Source organism: Uloborus diversus, chromosome 4, assembly GCF_026930045.1.
Source record: "Uloborus diversus isolate 005 chromosome 4, Udiv.v.3.1, whole genome shotgun sequence".
Taxonomy (NCBI): domain Eukaryota; kingdom Metazoa; phylum Arthropoda; class Arachnida; order Araneae; family Uloboridae; genus Uloborus; species Uloborus diversus.
Window position 1 is genome coordinate 38,103,268 of NC_072734.1, and position 15,530 is coordinate 38,118,797.

At 31.7% G+C, this 15,530-nt stretch overlaps 1 protein-coding gene across 1 annotated transcript in view; it reads left to right on the forward strand.

Moving 5' to 3' along the window:
- LOC129220046 (plexin-B-like) overlaps window positions 1-15,530 on the forward strand; it is a 62,547-nt gene that overhangs the window by 11,097 nt on the left and 35,920 nt on the right. The window contains exons 2-4 of the mRNA XM_054854386.1: window positions 11,996-12,172; window positions 13,470-13,598; window positions 15,383-15,483. Coding sequence (XP_054710361.1) covers window positions 11,996-12,172; window positions 13,470-13,598; window positions 15,383-15,483 — 407 coding nt within the window. The remainder of the gene's footprint in view (window positions 1-11,995; window positions 12,173-13,469; window positions 13,599-15,382; window positions 15,484-15,530) is intronic.

The window sequence follows — 15,530 nt, forward strand, 5'->3', positions numbered from 1 at the left end:
CAAACGATTTCAGTTGGATCACGTGATGAGGTAAGCTGGGAACTCAGCCGGCAAGCGAACAGCTCGCGTTGTGTTCTGCCATTAAAAAAATTGTAAAAAAAAACTCTTGCGTATTTTTCAAAACTTTTTCTTCTGAAGGGGGCGGAATGTTTTTACTATTACCAACTAAAATTTTAGAATTGAGGGTTCAATACTTGTCGCAGGATGGGTTTCGAAAAAAACTAAACCCAGAAAAAAATGTAAAATAAAGGTTTTTTCAAAAATCTATAAAAAATACAAAAATTGCTCTATCTTCAAAATTTTTTCATTCATCATATTTAAAATTAAATTTCCTACACAATAGTACAAAAAATATCCGTCTGGCGCGATTGGTTCGGGATCTGTGAGGTCAAAAGTACTAAAAAGTGCTAAAAATAACATAAAACATTAAATAACTTTTTTTCTAACTAAAATATCAAAAATCGAAGCCCGAGGTGCACATTTTCAGCAAAAACTGCACCTGTGTACCAAATTTCATCTTTCCAGGCCTTACCGTTCTCCCAGGATGCGCGCCACAAACACACACACACACACACACACAAACATCTTGTTTTATTATATGTATAGATTTTCAAAAATACACCTGCTTTTTGAAGCTAAAAATTAAGTGTACGCAAACACATTTTTTTGTCATATCGTTCTTATCGAAACATTTTTTTGCAAATTCATTTTTATCAGTATTTGATTGGTAAATTTGATTCACTAACATTATTTTGTCGTCAAAAAATTATCATTTTTCGCTTTTGTGTTTTTCTTCTCCCTCTCTCCAGAAAACGAATGTATTTATATTTATTTATGACGTAAATGAATTATTTCTGCTGAGAGAGAGAGAGAGAATTCCCCCTATTCTATTTTTCCCCGGAGAAAAAAAGCCGTTGGATTTTTTTTCTCCCTTGTTTCAATCTTCAATTCATAGGTTTTTAAAAATGAATACCATTTTTTCAAACTCATACCCACTCCCTCTCCCCTGCTCATTTGTTTGTTCGTTTGTTTGTGAAAGCCTTCTCATTTGTGTTAGAGATCTTCTGTTTATTTATACAAACATGCTTTAAAAAGAAGTTTTAAAACATTTGTGTAAATATATATATATATATATATATATATATATATATATATATATATATATATACATATATACAGTAAAACCCCTCTAAAGCGGACACTAAAGGGACAATATTTTTTGTCCGCTATAGAGGGGTGTCCGCAGGACAGGGGTTTGATAATGTTATTTACCTTGAAATCGGGGAATTAAAAATTGTCCGCATAAGAAAGGTGTCCGCATTTGAGGGGTGTCCGTTAGGAGGGGTTTTACTGTATATATATATATATATATATATATATATATATATATATATATATATATATATATATATATATATATATATATATATATATATATATATATATATATATATATATACTCAGGAATGGCAATACAGCAACCGACGATGTGTAGTTCACCATCTTTTTTTTTTTGGACTGTTCCCCCCCACCCCACCCCATCCCCTGCGTTTTAAAATTATTTTAAATATTAATTCATCATTACTTTTACTGTCCAACCACGGATTGCATGGAATTTTTAAACGTCCAAATGAGACGAATCAATGTGATTAAGGGGGGAAAGTAAAAATTTGGTGCGCGTATTCCGCTTACTTGAATGACACTCTGCTTCTGCAAAACTGACATCGGAAAAAAAAATAGATTCGTCCATTTCCGGCTGTAAAGCGGATGTTTCTCTTTCCATACAATCCGTGGTCAGACAGTATTTGTAAAGCACGAGCGCATTTTACTTTCCAAAGGAAGCAAAACGTATTTCATGTTTCAAAACTAACTTATATTTAAGCTTATTAAATTCCTATATTTTAAATTAATTTATATACTTGCTATTTAGTTGGCACACACACAATTCATTGATATTTACTCGAAAACTTTTAAAACTTTAATTTAAAACTTTTAATAATTTTTAATTAACTTTAAAACTTTTAATTTTTAAATCTTTTAACAATTTAAGTTTCTTATTTTAATTAATTAAATAATTTTAGTCTTTATGATATTCATTTGCATCAGATTTTTTCTGTTAACATGTTGCAGAATTTCCAGCTTCAGTTACGCAATTATCTCAGTAGCATACAAAGTTAATCATTGACTTCCGTTTATATTTATAAAATTATGTCATTTCCCCGTAAACGTTTCTCTAAGCGTATTTCATGCACTAAAAATCGGAAATACGCCTCAAAAATTTAGTCAAGTATGTTTTCACGCCTTGTATTTTTAGTTAAAATTTAGCCTCGTGGAAAAAGGAGAAAAAGCTTTTGGAATTTAAAAAATATTACATTTTAATGTTTTGTTATTTATTTATTATTGATTATTTATTTGTTATTATTATTATTATTATTATTATTATTATGGAATACAGATCATCAAAATGATACACATTTCTGCCGTTTTCCATTTCATTCGTGGTAAGTTAGGTTTTTACGGAATTGATTAATTTATAATCCCTCGTGGTTCTCGTGTATCCTACTCCTCTATACAGTGTCAAGGATAACTTTCCCGCCTCTAAAATAACTTAATAAATAAATAGATTTTTAAAAAAATCAAGCCAAATCTGGGTTCTTTTAAATTTTATTAATGTTATTCTGAATGAAGCTGATAATTGCAGCAGTAACACCGCCTTTTACAACATCATCAATGTTAAATCGAAAAACTCCTTCTTATTATGGGTTTGTTTTCTTCAGTCAAAAGTAGTACTTTTTGTCACTGAATTGATAGAATAAGCAAAAAAAAAAAAAAAAGAATACCATGTACCGAGAAGATACTTTCATTTTCCTAACAGTTATTTTTTAATTAATTTTTTAAAATGTCCAATTTTTTTCAAACAAGGCGAGGTCTTGATGACGTCACAAATGATGCTCTTTGGCGCATCTTTCTGCTGCGTTTCCACGTTATGATAATCAAGAAGAGATTTAAAATTGCGCTCTACGCTTGCTATCAACCATAGCGTTGCCAATACACGTGAGATAAGATGCGAATTAAATATTTTGCTCTGTGAATGGCAACACTGAATGGCATTTCATCATTTGTGATGTCATCGACTGAAGCGTAAACAATGAAAGCGCACCGATTTAAGTATTTTTTTTTAATTTTAAACTTAAACAAATTATTTTTTAAAAAATGGTTGGATCCTATGTTTTTAAGCATGCTCTTTCAGAAAAAAATACTTAAAATTTTGGAAACGACCCCATCAATGCATACATACCACTTGTCAAATTAATTTTACACATCAGGAAATACTACTTTCATAATTTTTAATCAACTTACTTTCAATTACATTTTATGTTGCGGATCGTGTAAAAGATGTGCAACCTTTAAAAAAGGTAGACCTCCTCCTTTCCCTCCTCAAAAAAGAAAGGAAAAAGAGAAAAGAAAGAAAAGTTGAGTACCGTGTACCGCTGGTTTAGGTTATCGTTTCTCATTCTTTTACTGCTATGATCTAGGGCCGCCAAGAGCCAAGGTGAACTTGTCAGTTTGGTCACCCTGCTCCCCTCCCTTCATCTTCTACAGCTCCGATTGCGAGGCCCCCCGCCCCCCGCCCTCAGCCCCTACTGACCCTTACTTTTCGAATGGTCTTTCGTCGGCTCAGCTATGAAAGCATCCTGCTACCATTTTGCCTTCTTGTACAGTAGCACTAAATGGGAAAAAAAAAAAAGAAAAAGAAAAAAAAAAAAAAAACATACCACTCTCGATAATAATTATTAAAGATTAATCTTTTTTGTAATGTTATTTTTTATTTGGTAATGCAGAGTTTTTCGCACTCGATAGCAGTTGAAAATGTTTTCTTCAACAAAAAGATGTTTTATGTGCGGATTTTACTCTTTGGACTAATTCACCCCCCCCCCCCCTTCTAGACCTGAACGTGACCCCAGGTTGAGAAACGATGAACGATGCTTTATACTTGAGATAACGTATCGAAGCTTGAATCGATTGAAGTTGATTGTCCTTTGATTTTTTCGCCTTTTGGGCTTCTTCTGCCATCTAGTGGTAAAACGGCTAGTTACACATTTTGGTGTTCTGAAATTTGAAATTACAAAAATACTTTTTCAATGTTTTTACAATACTTTATTAGTTTGCTGTTTGATCCAGGGATTCTCTTGAATTTGAACACTTACACCTGGAAAATTTATTTTCTAGCATTAAAAAGAAAAAGATAAATATTTCTAAGTATGAATGTCTTTGGTGAATTATATTTACGCAGTGATGTTCACTTTTCACTCAAAATTTTCACGTGTATTATTAATTTCCGAAAATTCATGTCTTAAAGTTAAATTATCTTCTTTTGAAAGTAGAGTATTTTCAGTTTAAAAAAACGAACCCCCCAAAAAAAATCAGAAAATTTGCTCTTACTCATGAAAACATAAAAAGGTTTTTTTTTTTTTTTGGAAATAAATCAGCATTGAACACGTATTTCACCGAAAAATTGAATTCCGTGTTTGAGATTGGTATCTTTTTCATCCTGTATATATGCTTAAATTGGTTTGAAAGTTGGAAGTTACTTCAACTTGTGACACCTCAAAATAAATACATATTTTTACTTTTTTGTTTTCGTTATTTAAGATAGAAATATTTACTTGAATTTTTATTTGAAGTTGAAACATATAAGGGGAGTTGGGGCAGATTGATCCATTGTTATACTCTTCATTTTTTATCTCATCAAATAATCAAATGAGCAGTTAGATCTTCTACCCATGAGTTTCATCAAATATTTCGGATCATCCCAATTTTTTTTTGAAAATGTTCGATCCATTAATTTCTTTTTAAAGATTATTTTTTTCACAGAACTTTGTAAAGTTGGCCAACGTGCCCCATGGTCGGGATACGTTGGACCGCATTACGCAAATAATTTCTGTTACAATTTTAATGCTAATTGTTATCCAATTTTTGTAACTTATTTTCTTTTCTTTCTTTCTTTCTTTCTTCCTTCTTCTTTTTTTTTTCTCAACTTTACTGCTACTATTCCTAGAATATGTATATTTATTTGTTTTTTTCTAATTCTTCTAAAAGTTTTCGTTTTTGTTGTCTTTAAACAGCAGACCAACGCACCTTAGACTGAAGAAATGCTGTCATAATTTCTTTTTTAATAATCCAAAATAAAGAAACTGTAAATAATTGTGAACGAAAGGAATTTATTTTAGGAAGTGCATTTAATTTATTATTCCAATCTTGATGAAAACCGTTTAAAATATGAAGTTGCAGACTTTTGAAAGTTACTCAGCAGTTCTGAAATAACATTTTTTGAAATTGAATTTGTTCAGTAATATAACTGTACCATGCGGTTTAAACTTAGGACTTGTGGGACCATAAAGTACTTGATTTCGGTCATTAATTGAAATAAAAAAATACCAATTAAAGTAATTGACACCGGCCCAGCTTGCCCTTTGGTCCAATGAGCCCCAAATCCCCATATTTATGTTTTTATTTTCTTCAACTTGGTACTTCCTTATTTTTGGGATACTAAATTAAAAAAAAAAAATCACATATAATTGTTAGTGTTTAATTTATTTTCAAAACATATATTTTTAGAAGCACTTTAAATGGGTTTTATATTTTATTGTTATCATTATTATAAAAGGTAATACAAAGATGAATAGATGCATCTTGAAAAAGAACTGGGAAAGGAATAGAAAATAATATAAAATAAATTAATGTCTCGTAAGAATATATTTTCTGCTGGAAGCAACTGAGAAGAACGGTAGGTGGTTATAAAAAAACCTAAGTCTAAAGATATGAATGAGATAAAACTAAATTACATAATATGTTTACTGAGGAGGAGTGGGGGCATGCACCTTTTGCTTATATAAATGTGCTATTATTTGCACTTGATTTCGTAAAATTCTTAAAGTAATTTTCTTAGAAAATTTTATTACTTTTATTTTTTTGTTACTAAAGTTAAAAACTACACTACTCATAAGATATTAGTAAAAGTTATCAAAAATGATCATTGGGGGGGGGGGGGGGAGATTTCGAAGACTTAAATCTGATAAAGTTCTTGTTTTCTAACTATCATCCATTTATACATGTCATTAATTCTCTTTCTTGTAAAACTTTTCTTTTCCCTTTTACATTTACCAAATTTGGTTGCGGTGATTTTTGCTTATTAGCTATGAAATTTTAATTAAAAATTGTTAGATTGATGCATTAACTGTTAGGGTTTGCGTGTATTATAATATTTTTAAAACCAAGATAAGCATTTTATTGAACAATGAGCTATTTAAATTATATACTTATCTCTCTTTCTGCAATAATAAAATGAGAAGTGAAATTCTTGTACTCTCGGAGATCTGAGTGAAAGATGCCCAATTCTTGCACACTGTAAGAAATATTTAGGGAAGCTACAAATAAAAAGTGTAATACGAGTAATGTATGCTTTTGCTTGTTTTTTCGTTTATAAAACTTCATTTTTCACCAAGTCTTATTGTTATACTTTTTGTCTAGTAGTTATAAAAATTTTAATGATTTTAAAACGCAAATAGTAATTTATATTTATCAATAAGCTATTAAAAGTATGTCTTAAATCTTGGGTGTCTGTATTGCTAAAATTTGTCATTCTTGTAAAAAGATAAAAGTTACTGCAGTTGATTTTATTTTAATAAATGCTCCACCGAAAAATGTTAAGATTGTGTCAAAAGTTCAAAAATATTTTTTAGAATATTTTTTATGTTCTGTATTCACATAAAATAGCAGCTCTTTTCCTGTTCCACTAGTACCGTCACTCATTAATAAATACAACAGATCCTCGATTATCCAAAACTCTTTTGACCGAAGTCGGTTTACCGAATTTTAATTTATTTCATCACTTCAAGGTCACCAAAGAAAACCAATTTTTCTACCTCGAGCACAAATTACTCTTGCATTTCAAAACTTATGTTTTTTTTCTTTTTTTTTCCCCTCTCAAATGTAAGAGTAAATTTTTGAAACACTTCATAAATAATTCTAGCCATCAGAAAAAAAAGAAGCAATAAATTAAAAATAATACCATTAAATTCTCAGATGATCGATGGGAAAAGTAAAATATTGTTTTATTTGCCTATTCATTTTTTGACTTCGTATTACGTGTGAAGTTAAGAACAAAAACACAGTAAATGATGTTTTCGATCTTCAACTTCAAATGTTCTGTAACTTCAACAGTAAGTTTACTTGTAATTGTATATATATAATTAAATAAATATCATACGTTGTTCGTAGTATATAGTTATTTTGCAAATGTGAACATGTTTAAAGCCAGAGTTGAGTTTCCGTTGTCTCCTGACACTGACAACCATTTTTACTATATCTTTAATTCAACATTTTTAATTTACCGAAGGAGGTCCAGTCTCAATTATAGATAATCGAGGTTCTGCTGCACAACTTTTCGTGATAGTTTATCTATCAGGCGAATGTTTTATGTTATTAAAATTGCATTCAGTGTTACGGAAATTATTACATCGAATGTTATAACAACTAAGCACTAACTGTAATTTCAAAACTCATTATTTTACAAACTTAATGGCAAAAATTATCGTCATAAAAAGGCGAATTAGAAGTTTTATCACTCCAAAATGGATAGACTTTTGATTTCAGTTTTAATTTCTGAGTCATTGGTTCTCAAGCTGTAGCAAACGTACCACTCCTCTTGACTTTTATATTGAAGGATAAGTACTTCAATGTTTTATATGAAGAGGTAGGGTTGTTAAATATTCTATTTTCACTCCCAGTTAAATGTACTATGTTGCTTTTAGACAGGGGCGGCATTTCAGCCTTTAATTTGGGGGGTCGAGTTTCTTAAATATGTATTATCACAGTGCGGTAACAAACACACATTAGCTAACAGGAAGTGGTCATAAAATCGGTTTAATATGAATAAAAATTAGTGCTTAGAAGCAATTAAAATTTTGATTCATTTTCTAATAAGTTATCATACAAAACATCTCGATTCTGAAGTTTTTATACCTTTTGGAAAAGTTTTAATGCATGTTTTTTAGAATTCAGAAGAGCAGGGAATCGTCTTACTATCAGTGCCCAGTGTCGTGCTGTTTTGCCAGTACAGCTAAATAGAAAAGGTTTTTTCTTTCTTTTTTTTTCTTTTGCCCATTGTGCTTCGAAAATATTTCTCTAACCTAACAAAAAATTTTCTCTACCAGCTGAGCTGATTGGAATAGTTAAAAAATAATTGAAGTAACAAAGTTATGTATGAAAACACTTTTTATGTCTTGCTCTTCAAAATCACACAGGCAACTTCAAAAATTGCGAGGAGCTTAATTTTTCATCATTGAATAATCTAGTCTCGTCGGTTCTCTCAGCTTCAATGAGATGGGCTGAAGAGTCCACAACAGGGACGGAACTGCAGTCTCTGGATGTGATAACCGGTCTGTCGGTATATTGCCTGTAATTTTTCTTGCCTAGTGCTAAAAATTTCACTCATAATTGAAACATTTTACTTTTTGTTTTCAAAAAATCCAATCCAGATAATATAGAGCCAACCATGCAGAAAAATAATTATCATCAAATCTTGTGTTAATTTTATTCGAAAAACAATCTATTACTTCATACAAAATATTAAAAAATCAGTGTTTGACTTCACATCATCATGTGGATTTTTCTTTTTTTTAGCGCCTTTTTTAAATTGGCTCGGAGGAAGAATTTTTTTTGAAAACGTTTCACCATTGATTGAAATATGCATCTATGTAAAATCTATTTTCAATTTCAATTGCAGATTGAACTATGGTAGTATGAACGCACAGATCAATTGTAGATTGAACTGTGGCTTGAATAGTCCGAAAATTAAGTGTGGCGGATTGAAGATGTTTTGATAGAGTAAAGCATTTTTAAAACACTTTCCGCAATAGAAATAAATTGAATAAAAATTCAAACGAAGTCATACATGCTGAAGGGCATGAGCTTTTTCACCATTGAAAGAATCGTTTTGCAATAATTCTCACAGTCGTCAAATCACTGCTTTGAAGTTATAGAGAAAGGTTTTTATGGTTTTAACTCTTGAAGACCATCTTGTGTCACTTCGAGATTGCATAACTATAGAGCCCCATAAAGGATATTTTGTCTTTTTTTATTCAATAAGCACATGCATTTTTAAGAAGTTTCTATGAAAGCAGATAATGCATTGAGCAGCTGAAACGTGTTTCTAGCAAAAAAAAAAAAAAAAGAAAAAAAAAGCGATGAACACTCATTAAATAAATATACACTTAAAAAATGAGCGTAAAAGTGAATGTAAAATATCAAGGAATTTTCTTGAGAAAACCATGCAGCCACTTTGCACGAGCCTCTCATATTGGACATACCATCGTTACACTGGGCACACAAGTATGAAATATTAAGCCGTGAAAAGGCCGAAAAATATTTCGTGAATTTCTAAGTCATCATCAAAATAACGAAAAACAGTTTTTCTAGTCTGGGAATGTGTCGAGTTTCAACAAATAGTTACTGAGAACCAGCAAGATTTTTTTTAATGAACATTGATTTCCGACTTACATAAATTGAACTCACCCATTTTCTATCATTCTGCTTAAAAAATTTGGGGGTGCGACCGCCCCCTCTTGCCCCCCCCCCCTATTTGCCGCCCCTGCTTTTAGACCTACTAATGATTTCTAGTTGCCACCTTTGTCTCAATAACAAAACACCATCCAGAGAAAGAGAGCGCGGACGTCAATGCCCCAGAAGCCTTGGTCCAAAGCAGTGATTACTAATGCAAGTATAAAACATGCATAAATGGTGTTATGACCCCCCCTTCCTGAAAAAAAAAATCCGGTTGCACTACTGACTGATAAAGCGTGACTACGGAGAGATGGCGGATGACCTTGAAGCGAAAACATCATTTGTATCATTTGTAATAGAGTTATTATTTTGTGATATAAGGGATCAGCGAGAAACAGCGAGTCCGACAGCATTTAGATGTACATGCTGTATAAATAAAAAGCGAGTTAGCGCAATAATGTATTTTTGTAGTCCTAGTACAACATGCTAGGTATGTACTATGTACATAATATTATACCTATTTTTTTCGAATGTTGTTTTATATTTTATTCTCTTGAATTAAAAATACTACTTTTACTGTGTGCAGTAGTTTATTTTCCCTCCCCCCTCCCCCGAAATTTTCGAATTTCACATGCAAAAAAAAAAAAAAAAAAACCGTCTAAATTTTTTTTTTTTTTCGAATTTCAACTCGGAAAAATTTCAGGATGTCCCAGAACACGCCCCCCCCCCCCTTCCCTGCCTCCAATATCACAAAAACATTGTCTAGACTTCCGCTTTTATGGTTTCAATTCCGGAATTTTTTTTTTTTGCGGAAGTAATCCCGAACCCCCTCATTGCATCATCAAAGATAATTTGAAACTGCGCTTCTGGAATTTCAGTTTCGGAAAATGACCGAAGAAGGGCCTCCAAACCTCTCTTCCCACTAACCAAGGCCGTACCCGGGGGGGGGGGGGGAAGTATTTCAAAGTTTTTCATGCTGTTAAAAAGCCGTCCAAAATTTCGTTTTTCGGACTTCAATTCGGAAAAATTCAGGGCGTTCCCGAAGCTCCCCACCCTCCTCCGCTTTTCTCCCAATATCGGCAAAGATCGATTGTCAAAACTTTCCTTTTAAGGGACTTTAATTCAGATAAATTGTTTGGGGAGCGCCTCCCGAACAAGCTTTTGACATTATCAAAGATAATCTAAATCCGCATTTCTGGACTTTCAATTTCTAAAAATTACCGAAGGAAGGGCCTTCAAACCTTTCCTTATGGTGACATTAACGAAGATCTTCTAAAAATCCTACGTTTTAAAAGCTAACTTCAAAAATTTTACCGGATAATTGTCTCTTCGCCCTCCTTCCTCTTCTCTCTCTCGCTCACAACATTAACGATTGTCTTAAGTTCGCTTTTCGTTCTCCGAATCCCTCCTCCCCCTAACATCACTAAAGATCATCTAAAACTGCTATTTTGCAAGTACAATTTCGAAAAAATCTGGGGGAGAGCCCCCGAACCCCCTCTTTCTATAGCACAATAGGGGATAATCAACCATTGCATTTTAAAAGATTAAATTTTTTTTAAAAAAAAGAACAGCCCTGAACCCCTCTCTCCAACCCTGTCCCCTTTTTTTACCGTACTAAAACTTGTCTAAAATACATTTTTTAAACTACAAATAAGAAAAATATCATTGACGGGCTTCTGAATCTGTCTTCCCCTTAACATCACCAAAGGTCATCTAAAACTGCGTTTTTAGAGCTACAATTTCAAAAAAATTTCGTGGGCGAGCTCCCGAACCCCCTTTTCTTTCCATAATTACAGACATAACAATATCGTTTTCATAATCGCAGTTTTGAAAGACAGACGGAGGAGCACTGTTCAAAATCCCCCCCCCCCCCTGGACCAACAAAACTTGTACACAATTGAATTTTGTTTAAATGGTATTAAAATAATAAATCTAAATTATCTGAGAAAACATGTGCTTACATTTTGGTTAAAAAACTATTTCTTGGCAATTCTGTAAAATTACCATTCAAAGGAAAAAAACTAAAAACAACCAATAATACCGTCTGCGACCTCCCCTTTCTTCTTCCTGAACATTTTTCCTTTTTGTCCCCCCTCCTTCCCCATTGCTATATTATGTCTACCAGTGTGCAACATGCTTCAAAAATCATAGCAACAGGTGGCTCAAAATGCTTTTTTTTTATGGATAAACGTTCTTTTCATTATAGACCCCCCCCCCCCCCCTCGTGAAACAAAATCCTGCCTACGACCTTCACTTGGCTCCATCTATACGTTACTCTGTTGAACCCGTTACTTTGTTGAACCCGTTCTTTCATTAATTCCTATGACCTGAAACCCATATTAATCAGTTATTAATGAGGTTCTATTAGATTATTGCCATCTTAAATAGTGAGGGAAATATGTAGTTAGTAATTATGTGGTTGCTTTTTCAGAAAGCTGGAAACATCCTGAATTTCTGCAACGAAACTGTAAAGCTGAATGGATCTGTGCCAATATCTTCAATGGCCGCTTTAACTTTCTCCAATACAACGTTAACGGGTGTTGCGATGGCCACGACCGGTCAACACACTGTTGCCTTTGTAGGGACTGGTGAAGGGACATTGAAAAAGGTAATGCATTATACCATATTAGAAATGTGATTTTTTTCATAAAATTTAATTAACGCTCTAGACAGGGGTGCCCACGGGGGGGGGGGATTTAAATTTTTTTTGAAATTTATTTATTTAAATTTATTTATCGATTTATTTTTAAGTCAAATTATTTTTTATTTTATTTCATTTTGTTTATATTTTATTTCATTTATTTATTTAGTTGGCGTGTGTGTTATTGGTGTAGCACAGAACTTTTCTAATAGAATATTAATAACAATTAAAAATAAATAAATAAAAAAAAATTAAAAAAAATAAATTAAAAAAATATTTTTAAAAAATAAATAAACAAAAACTATTTTTTTAAATAAATTAATAAAAAATATTTTTAAAAATAAATAAAATAAAAAATAGAGCTAAAAATAAAAAGAGAAAGAGGGTTGAGAAAAATGGGGGGGGGGGGATGAGCACCCCTGGCTCTAGAGAATCTATAATCTGTGATATGGAATCTGAAATTTTGATTCTCATTTCCATTTTATTTCCTGTTTAACTGACGTATCAATTGTTTTGAACAAGTATGAATACAGTGTGTGTAATGTAGTTATTCAATCCAGTCCACTTGTTATAGTAAGCGTAGTGTATTTCTTGTGCAAGCAAACATAGCTCATAATAGATCAATGCGGTTGTACTTAAGAAGAATGAAAGCCACATATTGGACAGTTTGACAGTTGAAAAGAAAACAAATGTTTAATTCATGTATCAAATAACTCGGATGTTGGGTAACTTCACAAAATGGTAATTAAAACACAAGAGGGCACATCATTAAAACATTCTTCAAATTTTATCAATAATTTCAAACCTTATGTATGTAGTCAATGCACTGTTTTTTATATTGAAAATCAAAATCCACCTTATGTTAAATGTGTGATAACCAACGAAGAAGGTTGTTTTCCTTGCGTCGACACTATGCTGGCAGAAAAACAACTTGTACAGATTTTAAAAATCTTCTGAGAATTAACGTACTAAGGTTGGCGAGAAAAAATTTGTTGTAAAAATGACACTGGCGATATTTGGCGAGAAACCCTTAATAAATCTAGAAGAACCTTCTTAGCCCAAGATGTATAGTGTTCTTCGGAATTTTCTAAGATACTTTATTCTCTGGTATATTAAGGTGCAAGAGTTTTAATCCTTATTGTAAATGTTTTTTAGTACTGTAATTCTTACATTATTGAAGTATTTTAACAATGTGTTAAAACACTTGAATTTTTATAATTATCCGTTCACAGAGTTTTCTCAACCATTGTTTATATTTTTCCAGTTGCTTTTAAGCAGAAGTACAGAAGCTGAAGAGTTTGAGGAAGTAGTTGTAGATTCTGGAAATCCAATTTTAGGTGATATAAATTTAGATCCCAGTCAACAATATATTTATGCTGCCTCCCCCTATAAGGTAAGTGTTGATTTATTATTTAGTGCCTTTAAATACGTTGCTGCACTTGTTGCAGTACTAATTTATATATACAGTAGATTAGTTTCTGCATGCACCTTTCAAAATTTCATAATTTGATTCTAAAAATGTACAAAAAGAGCTTTTATTTTATTATTATTTTTCATCTTTTGATATTTAACTTAGCAATTAATAATAAAGAATTAATGAGAAGAATAGGCTCTTAAATTGTGAAACATTCTTTTATAAAATATAAGGTATCAGAAGAAATTATAATCAATAATTATGTATGCATTTTTTTTAATGCATATCTGCTGTCACTTCTTGTTAGACAGACTGAAATTGTATGTTTATCTAGGTTTTTTAAAAAAAATTATTAATTTTTGTTTTTTTAAAGAATTTCAATGCTCAATACATAAGTAAATGCCTCTCTGCATAAAAAGAGATAATGCTGTAGCTAAGCTGTTATATTTTTTTACAAATTTTTTATTATATCATATGTTGTGAAAAATTTTAATTTATTATTTTTTTAAATGTATATTTTCATCATCCAAAATTTTTCATCTTGAAGCCAAGTTTTCTAATTTTGACTTTTGAGAAATTAATTAGTAGTTATTGATTTATTTTTTAACGTACAGTTGGCTCTCTTTTTAACGACTTTCAAGGGACCACAAAAAATCGTCCTTAAATAGAATGCTTTTAACATAATAGTGGACCATCTGGGACCGTGAAAAGCCGTTGTTAAATAGAGAAAATCGTTAAATAGAGCATCGTTAAACAGAGAGCCAACTGTACTTTGTTTAAGAATATCAGGATGCATTAAGTTTGAGAGTAATAATAAATTAATTTTTAATTTAACTAAGACTGGATTTGTAGTTTAATTTTCTAGTGGGATTATTTATTTTTAGATGCATAAACATTTTATAGTTTTACCTGATATCGCTAAATATTATTACAGCTTTTGGTGTGTGCATGCATGCACACTCGTGTGTGTGCACCCTCGTGCTTGTGTGAATTGATTTTTTTTTTTTTAACTTATTTTTCCTCATACTTTTCCCCTTAAGGTATGATACTGCAGTGAAGAAGTTTTGTGATCTGAAATCCACTTTTTTATGAAATATTTTGAATTACATCCGATTCTTACATCACTACCCTCTTGCTATTTTTACTTCCTTTTACAAAAAAGGAAGCATTGTATTCGCGAAAAAAATTTCACTCAAAATTCGGCCTTCATATTCGTTTTGACATTCCCCGAGTTAATTACAACGACTTTTCTCATGACGTCTGTATGTATGTACGTATGTATGTATGCATGTGCGTATGTATGTCGCATAACTCAAGAACGGTATGTCCTAGAAAGTTGAAATTTGGTACGTAGACTCCTAGTGGGATCTAGTTGTGCGCCTCCCCTTTTGGTTGCTTTCGGGCGTTTTTAAGGGGGTCTATTGCCCCTTTTTGGGGGGAAATCATTGTTAATTTCGATGTATACTCAAGTGGTGTTATAATTTGGCGGACACTTGGCTATATATGGCCAGTCTTTTGGTCGCCAACTTGGCGATTCTTTTTTTTTTTTTTTTTTAAATCTGGTTTCAATTTGGCCACTGTTGGTGATATTTAGAGAGTAAACTATTGAATTACATTAAAATTGTTAATAATGGGAAAATGACATTAAAATTGAAGTAAAAGGAAGTCATGTGATGCACACATCAGTTCGTTTTATGTCATATTCTTGCATTTTTCTCTTGTAGAATTATTTTATTGTACCCAATAAACTTTTTTTTTTTTAGATTAGTAAAATTCGTATTGAAGCTTGCCAACAATACAGTACCTGTGATAAATGTCTTCAAGCCAGAAATCCATATTGTGGATGGTGTTCTTTAGAACGAAGGTAATTAACTGTGCCCTACCTTCCCTTTTATAAAATGATAATTATGT